This window comes from Saimiri boliviensis, chromosome 10 (genome assembly GCF_048565385.1).
Source record: "Saimiri boliviensis isolate mSaiBol1 chromosome 10, mSaiBol1.pri, whole genome shotgun sequence".
NCBI lineage: Eukaryota > Metazoa > Chordata > Mammalia > Primates > Cebidae > Saimiri > Saimiri boliviensis.
In genome coordinates, this window is record NC_133458.1 from 20028729 (window position 1) to 20044327 (window position 15599).

Genomic DNA, 15599 nt, shown 5'->3' on the forward strand with positions numbered 1-15599 from the left:
AATTCTGTAATTAACCTAATTGTTTGTAAACCTCTCTTCACATTTCAAATTATTTTCTTATGGCAAATCCTAAGGAAAGTACTGATTCAATGACATAAGCATTTTAAAGCCTCTTAATAAAAATTATAGAATTGCTTTTTAGAAATTTCATACTCTTTACTTGCCCAAGAGTTGTATACAGAGTTTATGGATGAGAAGGGATTTAGTAGACAGAGTTCCTGAGTCCCCATGACTGTGGCGGTCAGGGGTGCTGGAGCCTCTTGAGGCAACAGGGTCACCAAAGGCCTGCCGGCTGCATTCCAGGTGCCATGCAACCACCCTACCCTTGTGCTCTGAGAAGTGATTTAAATGCCCAGCAGGTGTTGAAAACGTGTTAATGGATAGAGACATAAATGATGTTTAAATATTATGCTTGATAGAACAGGCAGGGAAAAGAATAAACTTCCATCCCTGGAAGGAAATTAAGGAATTATATATGTTTTATTCAGATAAAATTCTGGAACAGATAATTATGTCCTTACAAACAACAACATTTGAGAGTAAGGAAGAGTTTATTTTTATTTTTACCTTTTCGTCTTTTTAAAAAAGAATTAACTGTGTTTTTGCGTATTTTAATGGCCTATTTATCTTTTATTGTTGAAACAGAAGAGATTTATTCTGGATACAAGTCTTCTGACAGATTTATTTATTAAAAATATATTCTTTTTGTTTATACTTTTCCTTTTTGTGTTTTTAGTGTTTGCTTTGAGCATAAGTTTTAAACATCCAATATTATGAAAAGGGCTTAATTTGTGTTAGAGCTTTTTGTGTGCTTCCAAAGAAATCTTTGATTACTTCCAGAAAGATTGGGAGGCCATTCACCTATGTTTTCTTCTTGAAGATTTATATTTTTAGCTTTTATGTATAAATATGTGATTCAGCTCAAATTATTTTTTGTGTATTGTGTAAGATACATATTCATTCGTAAAAAATGCAGTTATCCCTTTTTTTTTTCCAGCACTATTTTTTGAATAAGCTTTCCTTTTCTGTAAAATTGCCTTGATGCTTTTGCTTGGTACCTAGAGTCTATTCTGTTCCATTGATTTGTTTATCTTTATTGCTAATATCACACTGTCTTAATTAATTGTACGGTAAGTCTTCAGTCTGGTAATATGAGTCACTTTGTTGTTCTAACAGTGTTTCAATTATTCTAGGTCTTTTGGCATTTACATATAAGTTTTAGAATCTGTTACTATCTGTAAAAAATTAGAATTCTAATTGGAATTGAATTTAAGTTGTAGATAATTTTGGGAGAAACTAGAATATTAACAATATGAATGTTCCAATCCACGAACATGAACGTGGTATATTTCTCCATTTATTTAGATGTTTAATATCCATCAACAATATTTTGTAGCTTCAGTGCAATTTTCAGGTTTTTGCACAACTTTTGTTAAATTTATTTCTAGGTAGTTGATATTTTTATGCTATTTTAAATGGTAATTTAAATTTTACATTTATCGTTAGTATGTAGAAATAACTATTTGTGTGGCTATATACATATACACATATATATATATATTTGTTTATTGGCTTTGTCTTGTAACTTCATTAAATTCACTTATTAGATCTAGCACAAGCTGGAGTGGAGTGATGAGATCTCAGTTCACCACAATCTCCACGTCACAGCTTCAAGCATTCTCCTGCCTCAGTCTCCTGAGTAGCTGGGATTACAGGCACCTGCTACCACGCCCAGCTAACTTTTTTGTATATTTAGTAGAGATGAGTTTTCACCATGTTGGCCAGGCTGCTCTCAAATTCCTGACCTCAGGTGATCCACCCACCTTGGCCTCCCAAAGTGCTAGGATTACAGGCATGAGCCACTGCACCTGACCTCCAACTTTCTTACGTAATAAGAACTAACTCCTTGCTCCCTTGACTCTTGTTTTTATAGGCAGCCCTGCAAGTTGGGGGCCATGGAGAAAGGCTACACCAGTGTCGAGAAGTCATGCTTCTAACTTACAAATCTATCCCCATGCAAGTGGATGGGGAGCCCTGTAGGTTGGCCCCAGCTATGATTCGGATCTCTCTGAGGAATCAGGCCAACATGGTACAGAAGAGCAAGAGGAGAACATCCATGCCTTTACTCAATGAGTGAGTCTGCTCATGGCCTACCTTGCTTAACGTGAAGACCTTGGAGAGGAGAGCGCAGAGCATGTGCATGGTCTGGGAACCTCACTGTGTTGGGAAGAGGAGAAACATCCAGGAGACACAGCAGTTCCTTGGTTTCTTTCATGGGAACATATAGGTTTTTTTTTTTCTCCTTGTTTATTGTACAGTTCCACATCCTTTTTTTAGGAGTTATTACCGTACGTGAGACAGATGATTCCTCTTCACTGACCACTTGAGAATGTATTTACTTGGACTAGCAGAAAATCATTGAGAGGGATCCTAGGGTGGTAAAGTGTGTTCAGGTAAATGCGTTTTTGTTTGTTTTATTTTAGGGAAGCACATAGTTAGCCTGCTCTTGACCCAGGTCGCTTGAAGACTGTTGGTTTCTCCAGTAGCAGGTGGTTGGCAGAGCTGCTGAGTGGTTTGCTTCTATCCCCATTGCGTCTCTTTCTGGCTGCCAGTGAATTGTTCCCTTCCTGATGTTCCCATTTTGGGGTCCTCCATACTCCGGTGCTTCAATTCAGTGTTGGCTCTCTGGGCAGCATCTTATTGTCCAGACTTAGCCTGACCCACTATTTCTACCTCTACACACATGGTATCCCTCCTGAAGTTTTCCTTTCTCGGGCATTTTAATAAACTGACTTGAAGTAAGGTAATATTGACTAGATATTAAGAATACATACTCATTTTACAGTGTGTCTCACTCCAACTAGTGAATAAGTGTTTGTTTGGGGTCGGAGAAGGGGCTGGAGAATGAAGGGAATTTTTGGCATCTTTTGAGTATTTCCTATATATCATGCTGTATGCCTAAGGCCGTTTCAGGGCTTAGGCTTTCGTCATTCTCTGTCACAGTGAGGGACTCTCAGAGGTGCTCCTCCTGTTTGTGGCCTGTAATGCATGGTTACCTATTTGCACTGAGTGGCTGGCTTCCTTGTGGTGCCTGAAAAGCAAGGGCATGCTTTGCCATACATTTATTGAGTCAATATAACAGTATGCAGATGTTCCTAGAACAGCCGGCAACACAGGTGCCCTCACTCACTACCAAGAGTTATTTCTCTCTCTCTCTCTGGTGAACATGTTGAGGAACAGCATTAGGTAATACTCTCAGAGTGTTCCAGCTTTTGGCATCTGGGACTCAGTTTGGAGCTGGGGTGAAAGATTCTGTTTCCCTCCCTCCCTCCCTGTTTTCCTCCCTCCCTCCCTGTTTTCCTCCCTCTCTCCCTCCCCCCTTCCCCCCCTCCCCCTTCCCTCCTTTCTCCCTTGCCTCCTTTCTTCCTTCCTCCCTTTCCCCCTTCTCCCCTTCCCCCCATTCCCCCTTCCTCTCTTCCTCCCAACCTCCCTCCCTTCCTCCCTTTCTTCCTCCCTTCCTTCTCAGACTCGACTTCCCCAGAATTTTTCCTAGATCATTTTCAGGATCTAGGAAAGGGATCTTTTAGTTGTGTCTTTCTTTGTTTGCACTTTGCATTTAGTAAAACTCCTTGCTCATTCCTCATGCTGCCTGCCCTCCCTGCCTTTACCTTCTCTTAGGTTAAATACACAATTGCTGAGTTTATATATTAAAAAACATTGAATGTCAGTAGTTGTATATGGATCATCAGATTCCTCCTCGAAATGTTAGAGTTAAACCATGGACCATTGGTTTGCTAGAAGTCTATGAAATTCCAAGTGAAAAACCATCTCTGAAACTGTGCTGTAGCCTATGTTGTTGGGTCACTTGTAGATAGTTTGTTAAGAAGATATGCAGAAGCTAAAAGCTTTGACTATATATATAGGCAGAGAGCCCACAGTCTTAGTTAGGCCTGCTGCTTCTGTATTTAATAATCTTATTACACATGAAATGATTTTCAGGTATTTAAACAGCTTTTACCTTTGTGTTGAGAATTTGTATTTGCTCAGTAACCATATTGTTAAGAATTCATTTGGCTTTCCTCACCTATAGAATCACATAAAAAGAATTGTATTCTATTTGTATTCATGGCACACATGTTATACAATGGCACTTCTTACAGCACTTAGCTGTGCAGGTGTTCAAGAAGTAGCCTCAACTTAAAAATGCTGTTACTGGCTGGGCGCGGTGGCTCAAGCCTGTAATCCCAGCACTTTGGGAGGCCAAGGCGGGTGGATCACGAGGTCGAGAGATCGAGACCATCCTGGTCAACATGGTGAAACCCCGTCTCTACTAAAAATACAAAAAACTAGCTGGGCGTGGTGGCGTGTGCCTGTAATCCCAGCTACTCAGGAGGCTGAGGCAGGGGAATTGCCTGAACCCAGGAGGCAGAGGTTGCGGTGAGCCGAGATCGCGCCATTGCACTCCAGCCTGGGTAACAAGAGCAAAACTCCGTCTCAAAAAAAAAAAAAAAAAAACACCACTGTTACTTGCCGGGTGCAGTGGCTCACACAGGTCATCCCAGCACTTTGGGAGGCCAAGATGGGCAGATCAGTTGAGATAAGGCGTTTAGGACCAGCCTGGTAAACATGGCAAAACCCCTTCTCTACTATAAATACAAAACATTAGCCAGGTGTGGTGGCATGCACCTATAATCCCAGCTACTCAGGAGGCTGAGGCACAAGAATCTCTTGGACCCACAAAGCAGAGGTTACAGGGAGCCAAGATCTCACCACTGCACTCCAGCCTGGGCAACAGAGTGAGACAAACAACAACAACAACAAAAGACCCCAAAATTGTTACTTACTTTCTACCAGGGGACAGTGGTGCCTGCATCCAAGCCACCCCATGCCCTCTGAAAGACTTACGAGAAGTGGGGTAATAGTATAATTTTTATTTTATTAATAAATATAAGACTTAAAAATAACAAAAATCTTTATTACTACTTGTGAAAAATTATCATTCAACACTATATTTTCAGAAAATCAATACAGGTAGCACATTTTCAAAAGAAGGCAAAAAACCCTGTTAGCATGTAATATTTGCTTACTAAACCTTAATTGCTCTCATTCTGATCTTATTTACCTTCTACGATTAGATATTTCTTTCTACTTTACCAGAAAACCTTGTTTTGAAATCTCTATCTTCCCCTAGATTTCCAAGTGGAGTTTCAAGCTCAAGGTCAGCCTTTCCTTTAAGACTTTTCTATAAGTTTCCTTCAGCCTTCTGAGTCCTTCAAGCCTTTCTCTGCTTTGGCCATCAGTTGTGTGAAGGGCACTGTTTTATCCAATGAAGAAGGAGAAACTTGGAAGACGTTTCCTTTATTTCCTGCCTTCCTTCTTTTGCCTGTCTTCTTTTTTCTTTACTCGAGGAGAACTAGTCGAAAGTATCTTTAGAATTTTTAGTTTAAAAAAACCTCTGTGTGTGTGTGTTTGTGTGTGCGTGTGTGTCTGTGTATGCTTGCATGTGTGTATTTGTGTGTGTTCCTTATAAGAAGGTGGCCGTTTAATTCATCTTTAAAAATTAGGCTCCTTTCACTCGGCATGTTAACTGAATATTCGAGGCTTCAGTGCTGTGGCTGCCTTAACAACTATTCCCTTTCCACTTAGATGCCAGTGCTCCTGGTGCTTCTGCCCTTTCTCTGCAAGACCGTTATCTCTGATCTGTGTCTTTAGCCCAGTCTTTTCTTCTAAAAACTGGAGACTCATATCCAAATATGTTAGTTGAGATTTTTACTTCAGTGTTTCCTAGTAACCTCAAACTGCATGCTGGAAACGGGACTCATTAACATCATTTCCTTTGCTTTTCCACCCCACCATCCAGTGAGCCCATTCCGTTCACAGCTGTACACATGAAACTAACATCCACTCATTCGTCCTGTTGCTGGACTCTGGGCTTCTCTCAGTCACCTCTACTTCTGCACATCTGTGTTAGTCCATTTTTGCATTGCTGTGAAGAAATGCCTGAGGCTGGGTAATTTATTTATTTGTATTTATTTGTTTATTGAGACAGAATCTCGTACTTTGCCCAGGCTGGAGTGCCATGGTGTCATCTCGGCTCTCTGCAAACTCTGCCTCCTGGGTTCAAGCAGTTCTCCTGCCCCAGCTTCACGAGTAGCTGAAATTACAGGTGTGCGCCACCATGGCCAGCTAATTTTTGGTAGAGGCAGGGTTTCACCATGTTGACCATGCTGGTCTCAAAGTCCTGGGCTCAAGTGATCTGCCTGCCTCAGCCTTCCAAAAATGCTAGGATTACAGGTGTGAGTTACTGCCCAGCCAAGGCTCGGTAATTTATAAAGAAAAGAGTTTTATTATTTGGTTCACAGTTCTATAGGCTGTACAACCATGGGACAAGCATCTGCTTGGCTTTTGGTGAGGCTTCAGGAAGTTTACAGTCATGGCAGAAGGTGAACGGAGAGCTGGCATATCACATGGTGAGAGAGAGAGCAAGGGCGGGGGGAAGGCAACATACTCATTTAAACAACTGGTTCTCACATGAACTCAGAGTGAGGGTTCCCTCGTTACCTCAAGAAGGGCATCAGGTGTTTATGAGGGATCTGCTCCTATGAGCCAAATACTTCTGACCAGGCCCCACATACAGCATGGGGGATTACATTTCAACCTGACATTTGGATGGGATACACATCCAAACCACATCAACATCCATCAGGCTAGCTAGCACATTCTTTGAACTCTATTTTCTGTTTATTTCCCAAGTCTTGAACTCTCATCCCCTCCGTCCTCTCTACTGGTAAAGTGGTGAGTTCAAAGGTTGTATGAGTTACCTCTCAGCAGCATTACTAAACTATGCCTCTGACTGTTTTCTAGTTCCCGCCCTTGCTGCCTTCACATAATCTCTTTTCTGATAGACCAATTAGATTGATCAAAGAATGTCAAGCCTGTATGCCTTAGCTTTGTAGACCTTTTTGATCACTGCCTTCTTCATTCTCATCGCTTTTTGTTCCAGAGAAGATTGTGGTTCCTGGAACAGTAGCCTGTCTCCTACATCACCCTGGTTTTGCCCTCGAGTCCTCTTCTTTCAGTGGCCTCTGCACCTCTTTGTCTTCTGCTAACTCTCGCTCACAGCTTAGGGCCCTAATGAAATGCTACTTTTCCTTAGAAGCCTTTTCTGTATACTTCTAGCTGTCACATGTACCTTTACATGCTTCAGTGGTGCTCTTGGCTATTTCCATTACACCGCTTACTAAAAATAGTGTAATCATTTATTTACTCCTCCCTTCTCTGCTCTGTGGGGAGGCCCAAGGATTTTCCTCTTCGGATCCCCAGTGTCCGTCATAGCTCCTGAGACACAGGAGACACATGTGAATGTTGCATCAGCGACTCACACATGAATCCATTCTATAACGCTATCTCTGCTATGTTCCTCAGAAATTACTTTCTAACATAACATAAATCTAAAATTTCATGAACATAAGAATAATATCCAATGTGTTTTGATCACATTGTCTTATAAGTGAAAGATACATATTTAATAATTTCAAGCTATGGTCCACATGGATAGAAGGAATTTCCATGAGAAATAGTTAACCAATAGGCCTTCATAATGCCACTACATCTTCATTTATGCAAAAGGAAAAAAATAATGTTTTCTAAAAAATATTTCTTGGTGTATAATCCCATTTGCTGTTACTCTATAAAAAATAAAAAGCCAGGTCCCACTGTGTTCAGAAGCTCCTCATTTGTATGGGAGCATATGTCATTTTATGATGGCATAGGAATCTACAAGAAATATGAACTCCAGTAAATACCTTCCACTTAAAAAGTAATAAGGAGATTTATCTAGGTTCATATTCGTATACCAGGAACATGATAGCTAATACACTGGATTATATTCTTTATTTGAAAGGTGCCATTGAAGGAGATCAGGAAGTTAAAAGTGCTCTGGTGTTTAGAGAGGTCTTCAATGAACTATCAATAGATAGATACTGTTATCCTTAGTTCACTAGTAATTAGGCCTACATTGTTAAAGATGATCATTTTATCCAATGGCCAGATTTCTAGTCAGCAAACTTTGAGCTGAGCAATTGGAATCCATCATTCTAGGCTGCTGAGAAGTTTTATTGGTTGGAAATGATAGTCCTTGGAAGATAACACAGAGAGAGACTTGGGCTGTAGTTAAATCATGGGTGACTTTGTGTAAGAAGTTATGTATCCTGCAGCACGGAGAGACTGGGGGAGCTAGGTCTACTGCAGTTATAATGAAACTTTTTAAATAAGAGAGTGGAGAGAATAATTATATAAAAGCAACAGAACATTTTGAGTTTAGTTTCTTAAATTATACATTTTGTCTTTTGTAATAGCTAGAAAAGACAAACTCCATTATGAAATAGACTCCCTTTATAAAAGAAGGGAGAAAAGGGAGTAATCTATGGTGTTATTTTTTTCTACCCAGAATGTGGGTGTAATAACAGCATTACAGTGATAAAATTAGACTTTCTTGGTATTACCTTTGGAATTTCTAAAAATCCTTTATTGTTTAATTGAAGGAAGTTGAAGTTTTTGTTGAGACACTCTCTTTGAGGTGATTGTCTTTTGATGAGTATTCCTATAAAGCCTGGGGAATCCTGAAGCTGTGTGATGAAAGGGTTAATTTGACCTTGAATCTTTACAAAGACGAGTTTACCATGCCAGCCTACCACTCAATATGTAAGTGCGTGCCTTCTCTCCTTGGGTGCCCTAATGGGCCTGAGCAAGGGAGGCCATGGTCATCACCCCTGACGCCCCCAACTGGCCCTCCTGCATCAACCCCAGCCTGGCCCTGCTCCAGTCTGTGACTTGCCTAGAACCAGCGCCTTCCATGTGTCCTGTTGGCTTCGTTGCTATCACCGGCTTTTTATGGATTATTTCTGTGGCTGGCTTGGTTTTCCTTTTCCTTTCCTTCGCTGTTTGGTGATGCGCTCATTTAATTTCTGTTTAAATTTTGTGTGTCTCTCTTTCTCTCCCCTGGCTTGTTCCTTGTCTGTCCACGCTGTTGCTGACTCTGTCTTCGCTGCTCATTCCCTGCTGCCTCTAGTATTCATCAGGTGCAAACTGCGGACCTGCGGCGAGTGTCTGCTCCCCCTGGCTCCTTCACCATGTGAGTACAGTGCCGTTCTGTTTCTACATTTTCTCCCCAACCTCGTCTCCTCAGGGTTGGACTACCCGTGCCCCTTGCCTTCACAGGTCTGTTCCTCAGATCAGGAAGCCACGTAACCAGAATTGCTTCCTGTTGCCCTCTTTGATTTGAAATGGAGCTGTGACGTCTGTCATGTTCTGTGTGCTTCCATCCTCTATCTAAGTTAATAGTGCAATTTTTAGATGAAATTCTTTAGATAAGATACTTTAATTTTTAGATGAGATACAACCATGCACCCATGGTTGCCTGGGGTTGTGTAGAATTCCATACTAAGCATTGATTTTTATGGAAAGTGCCTGCAGCCCTCAATTTCTGGATGGAACCTTAAGATGATGAGTGAAGTTTTGAGTGTATGTATGTGCGTATTTCTGCTTCTGAAGGTATAGTTACAACAAGAGTTCAGTGACTCCAAACTGTCATTGAGATAGCAAAATGTGTTTTTATGTGTATTTAGGAGTTTTTGCTTAATGTAGTCCAGGTATCATTTTTTTATAGAGAAAACTAAAATTGTGTTTTAGCATTTTAGCTCCGAATTATTTTGTGTTGTTGACTCTGCTCTTTCCTTGGTTTTCTCCATATCACATATGCTTGTCTAGCATTTATTAGGTTTCAGGGACTGTTAGAGATGCTTTACATATATTTTTTTTTTTTTTTGAGACGGAGTTTCGCTCTTGTTACCCAGGCTGGAGTGCAATGGCGCAATCTCGGCTCACTGCAATGTCCGCCTCCTGGGTTCAGGCAATTCTCCTGCCTCAGCCTCCTGAGTAGCTGGGATTACAGGCACGTGCCACCATGTCCAGCTAATATTTTGTATTTTTAGTAGAGATGGGGTTTCACCATGTTGACCAGGATGGTCTCGATCTCTTGACCTCGTGATCCACCTGCCTCAGCCTCCCAAAGTGCTGGGATTACAGGCTTGAGCCACGGCGCCCGGCCGATGCTTTACATATTAATTAATTTACTCTCCCAACAACCCTTGCCCATATGTGGTATAATTACCTCTGTTCTATGCATGAGGAATCTGATAGACAGAGAGGTTAAGTAACTTGCCCAAGGTCACACAGTTGATAAATCATGGAGTGGGATTCAAACTCAGGCAGTCTGGCTTCAGAGTTCATGTTCTTAACAATTTATAGTCTGCTGCCTTCCATCTGTCAGAATTCTGTATATTTCTCAAGGCCCACTTAAATGATTACCTTTCCAAAGAATTCTTCTTTGATTCTTGCCATCAGAGTTAATTGCACCCTCATTGGAGTTTATCATTCATGTATCTATTGCAGTTCTCAAGGTTTAATTTGGTGTTAATTACATTAACTCTGTGTCTGTGTATTTTACACACTAGGCTTAGGCTATCTGAGATCATTGGCAATATCTTTGTATACATCTTGTGTTCCCAGCTCTCTTCACAGATTCGAACATGAAGTATTCTGAGGTCAAACCATGGTTGATTGGCTTTCTTGCTGGAATGAATACGTAAAAGAATACATGTCTAAATAGAATTGTACAATAGCTGACATCTGGTGATAAATGTGACAAAGCTATTCCTAAAGTTCAGTTATAATCTTACTTTCAGCTCTCGTCTTCTGGATACTAATTTATTTATTCATTAAAATATGTATTTATTCAAAAACCTTTATTTTGTCCTTGTTCTGTGTCAGACACTATTTTATGCTGTGTGTCTGACACTACCTTCTGGAGCTTACACTTGAGCAGTCGAATCAGTAAGAAAATGACATTCAATTACCACTTTTAACATTGTGGAATTCTATATTCTATATAGGCAAGTTCAATAAATTTGAGTTCAAGTAATCATTATTTTTAGTGGCTCCATTCATCGTGACCAAAAAATTGAGAATGTTAACAACAGAAATGCCTATAATAATCATCTTGTTTCTTTCATGGGTTAAGTTTTGGTTGTATTTACACTTTAGTCGTATATCTTAAATTGGACTGTTTATCTCTTATTTCACAAATGTGTGTGCTACATGCAGTGAAGTAAATCAGCATACGTGTTTCTGTAGGGTGCCGCAGGCACTAAGCTGTGGTTACTTTAAAACTTGAATGTTTATTTGAAAATATTTTATATTTAAATGATATATATTCAATATTACATGTAATAGATTTTCTACCTATAGATAAAACATTTATATGTAAACATTAAATCAGGATATTATTTTAAAAATCAGATAATAAGACTTTATGAAATATAGCGAGGAATGTAGAGAAAAGTTTAAGTACATCATGTGCATTTTGTGTTTTTTATGTTATGGCAGTGATGATAGCCTTGATTTATCTCACACTAGTGTCTGCTAATTTTAGCAATGTTGAAAAAACCGTGGTAACATTGCTTTGGTCCTGTGAAAGTTAGAAGCCCCAGTATCGTGAAGTGAAATAATCAATATATATTTTGGGGAAGGGGGTTGCTATTTGATCAGCCATTCTCTGCACAGAACAATTCTTTTTTTACAGATGATTTTTTTCTTTGGGAGAACGCTCTCTTTATGCTGCTCTTGAAGCAATTGTTGCTTCCTTGAAGCAGCTTGAAGTAATCTTTTTTTTTTTCTCTCTAGCTTTCAGATGACTTTTTCTCCAGGGATGGAGTACATGGTGGTAACAAGGCAATGCATGACTTATTATGAATTGCAGCATACTACTAATGTTTGTGCATATGCAAAATTTCTGGTTTATTCAAAGAAAAATGAAATTTTATGTTTTGATCATATATGACAACATATGAATTGATGAATTTTATTAAATAGTATTTAGTGGTCTCATCCAATAGGACAAAACAAACCAAATAGAATATTTCCCCACAAATCTTGTACAGGGTAACTTAATAAATTAATAAATTCTTTATAATTGAGTGGCTTCATAATGAAGTCAAGTCCTCATTGGAAGTCACATGTACGCACTATATTTCATAAATCATGAATAGTCATGCTAGATGCTGCAAATGCAACTCCTACTCAGCTAATGCCAAAAGTATGAAATTGCAGAATGTGTCTTTCTAGAACTCTCTTAGCCTGTAGTAGCTGCCTCTCGTTAGGTTCTGTTGCCCTCCTGCTCTTCCCCATCAAAATGAGATAATGTGTTTCATTTACACCTAATTTATTCATTGCTTTCATCTTTCAACAAACATTATTGAGCGTTTACTTCAGTTACTAGATACTCTGGGACAGGCGTCCCCAAACTTTTTACACAGGGGGCCAGTTCACTGTCCCTCAGGCCGTTGGAGGGCCGCCACATACTGTGCTCCTCTCACTGACCACCAATGAAAGAGGTGCCCCTTCCTGAAGTGCGGCGGGGGGCCGGATAAATGGCTTCAGGGGGCTGCATGCGGCCCGCGGCCTGTATTTTTTGGATGCCTGCTCTGGGATATTGGAGATGCAGAGATGAGGAAACTAAGCTTTCTGCCCTGGAGAAACAGGAACAGACTCAGTTGTGTTGCCTATGGCACAATTATGGTGCAATGTGACAAGCATCCAAGTAAAGATTCTAGTTGTCCATACATATGAATGGTTTTGTATTGAACGTTTGTTATATTAGCTTTTATTTTTAATATTTGAAGTTAACATACTGCAGAATTGACTTTTCTGGTGTACAGTTTCACAAAGTTTAAGACACATAAAGATTCATATAACCACCACCGTAGTCAGGATATAGATCAATCTGTCACTCCCCAAAAAAACTGCCTCATGATGTATCCCATTGTAGTCACACCCTCCCAGCTCCCAGCCTCTAGCAACCACTGATCATTAGAGTTTCGTATTTTCAGGAATGCCATATAAATGGAAGTATAAAATATGTAGCCCATTGTAGCTGGCTTCTTTGGCTGAACAGTACATCTCTGAGATTTATCCAAGTTGTTGCATATATCAGTTATTTGTTCCTTTTTATTGCCGAGCTGTTTTTTTTTTTTTTTCTTTTTTTTTTATTGCATTTTAGGTTTTGGGGTACATGTGATGAACATGCAAGATTGTTGCATAGGTACACACATGGCAGTGTGCTTTGCTGCCTTCCGTCCCCTCACCTGTATCTGTCATTTCTCCCCATGCTATCTCTTCCCACCTCCCCACCCCCCGCCCCTCCCCCATTTACCCCCAACAGACCCCAGTGTGTAGTGCTCCCCTCCCTGTGTCCATGTGTTCTCATTGTTCAACACCCGCCTATGAGCGAGAATATACGGTGTTTGATTTTCTGCTCTTGTGTCAGTTTGCTGAGAATGATGGTTTCCAGGTTCATCCATGTCCCTATAAAGGACGTGAACTCATCGTTTTTGATGGCTGCATAATATTCCATGGTGTATATGTACCACATTTTCCCTATCCAGTCTATCATCGTTGGGCATTTGGGTTGGTTCCAGGTCTTTGCTATTGTAAACAGTGCTGCAATGAACATTCATGTGCACGTGTCCTTGTAGTAGAATGATTTATAATCCTTTGGATATATACCCAGTAATGGGATTGCTGGGTCAAATGGGATTTCTATTTTTAAGTCCTTGAGGAATCGCCACACTGTCTTCCACAATGGTTGAATTAATTTACATTCCCACCAACAGTGTAAAAGTGTTCCTATTTCTCCACATCCTCTCCAGCATCTGTTGTTTCCCGATTTTTTAATGATCGCCATTTTAACTGGTGTGAGATGGTATCTCAATGTGGTTTTGATTTGCATTTCTCTGATGACCAGTGATGATGAGCATTTTTTCATATGTTTGTTGGCCTCCTGTATGTCTTCTTTTGTAAAGTATCTGTTCATATCCTTTGCCCATTTTTGAATGGGCTTGTTTGTTTTTTTCTTGTAGATCTGCTTTAGTTCTTTGTAAATTCTGGATATCAGCCCCTTGTCAGATGGGTAGACTGCAAAAATTTTTTCCCATTCTGTTGGTTGCCGATTCACTCTACTGACTGTTTCTTTTGCCGTGCAGAAGCTGTGGAGTTTGATTAGGTCCCATTTGTCTATTTTGGCTTTTGTTGCCATTGCTTTTGGCGTTTTGGTCATGAAGTCCTTGCCTACACCTATGTCCTGAATGGTTTTGCCTAGATTTTCTTCTAAGGTTTTTATGGTGTTAGGTCTGATGTTTAAATCTTTAATCCATCTGGAGTTAATTTTGGTGTAAGGTGTCAGGAAGGGGTCCTGTTTCTGCTTTCTGCACATGGCTAGCCAGTTTTCCCAACACCATTTATTAAACAGGGAGTCCTTTCCCCATTGCTTGTTTTTGTCAGGTTTGTCGAAGATCAGATGGTTGTGGGTATGTTGTATTTCCTGTGAGGCCTCTGTTCTGTTCCATTGGTCTATATCTCTGTTTTGGTACCAGTACCATGCTGTTTTGATTACTGTAGCCTTGTAGTATAGTTTGAAGTCCGGTAGTGTGATGCCTCCCGCTTTGTTCTTTTTGCTTAGAATTGACTTGGCTATGCGGGCTCTCTTTTGGTTCCATATGAAGTTTAAGGTGTTTTTTTCCAGTTCTGTGAAGAAGGTCATTGGTAGCTTGATGGGAATAGCATTGAATCTGTAAATTACTTTGGGCAGTATGGCCATTTTCACGATGTTGATTCTTCCTAACCATGAACATGGAATGTTTCTCCATCTGTTTGTATCCTCTCTTATTTCGTTGAGCAATGGCTTGTAGTTCTCCTTGAAGAGGTCCTTTACGTTCCTTGTTAGTTGTATTCCTAGGTACTTTATTCTCTTTGTAGCAATTGTGAATGGCAGTTCGTTCTTGATTTGGCTCTCTTGAAGTCTATTACTGGTGTATAGGAATGCTTGTGATTTTTGCACGTTGATTTTGTATCCTGAGACTTTGCTGAAGTTGTTTATCAGTTTCAGGAGATTTTGGGCTGAGATGATGGGGTCTTCCAGATATACAATCATGTCATCTGCAAATAGAGACAATTTGATTTCCTCCTTTCCAATTTGGATACCCTTTATTTCTTTTTCTTGCCTGATTGCTCTGGCTAGAACTTCCAGTACTATATTGAATAGGAGTGGTGAGAGAGGGCATCCCTGTCTAGTGCCAGATTTCAAAGGGAATGCTTCCAGTTTTTGCCCATTCAGTATGATATTGGCTGTTGGTTTGTCGTAAATAGCTTTTATTGTTTTGAGATACGTTCCGTCAATACCTAGTTTATTGAGGGTTTTTAGCATAAGGGTTGTTGAATTTTGTCAAAAGCCTTCTCTGCATCAATCGAGATAATCATGTGGTTTTTGTCTTTGGTTCTGTTTATGTGGTGAATTACGTTTATGGACTTGCGTATGTTGAACCAGCCTTGCATCCCCGGGATGAATCCTACTTGATCATGGTGGATGAGCTTTTTGATATGCTGTTGCAATCGGTTTGCCAGTATTTTATTGAAGATTTTTGCATCTATGTTCATCATGGATATTGGCCTGAAATTTTCTTTTCTTGTTGAGTCTCTGCCGGGTT

General features: G+C 40.1%; 1 protein-coding gene across 6 annotated transcripts in view; it reads left to right on the forward strand.

Annotated features, from left to right (window-relative positions):
- The window catches only part of DGKI (diacylglycerol kinase iota), a 468091-nt gene that overhangs the window by 300860 nt on the left and 151632 nt on the right, over positions 1 to 15599 (forward strand). For 3 of the 6 annotated variants that reach the window (XM_010340506.3, XM_074379025.1, XM_074379026.1), the window contains exons 20-21: positions 1934 to 2133; positions 9071 to 9133. In XM_010340506.3, coding sequence (XP_010338808.2) covers positions 1934 to 2133; positions 9071 to 9133 — 263 coding nt within the window. The remainder of the gene's footprint in view (positions 1 to 1933; positions 2134 to 9070; positions 9134 to 15599) is intronic. The other 3 variants (XM_039472800.2, XM_074379024.1, XM_074379027.1) reach the window with 1 other exon arrangement.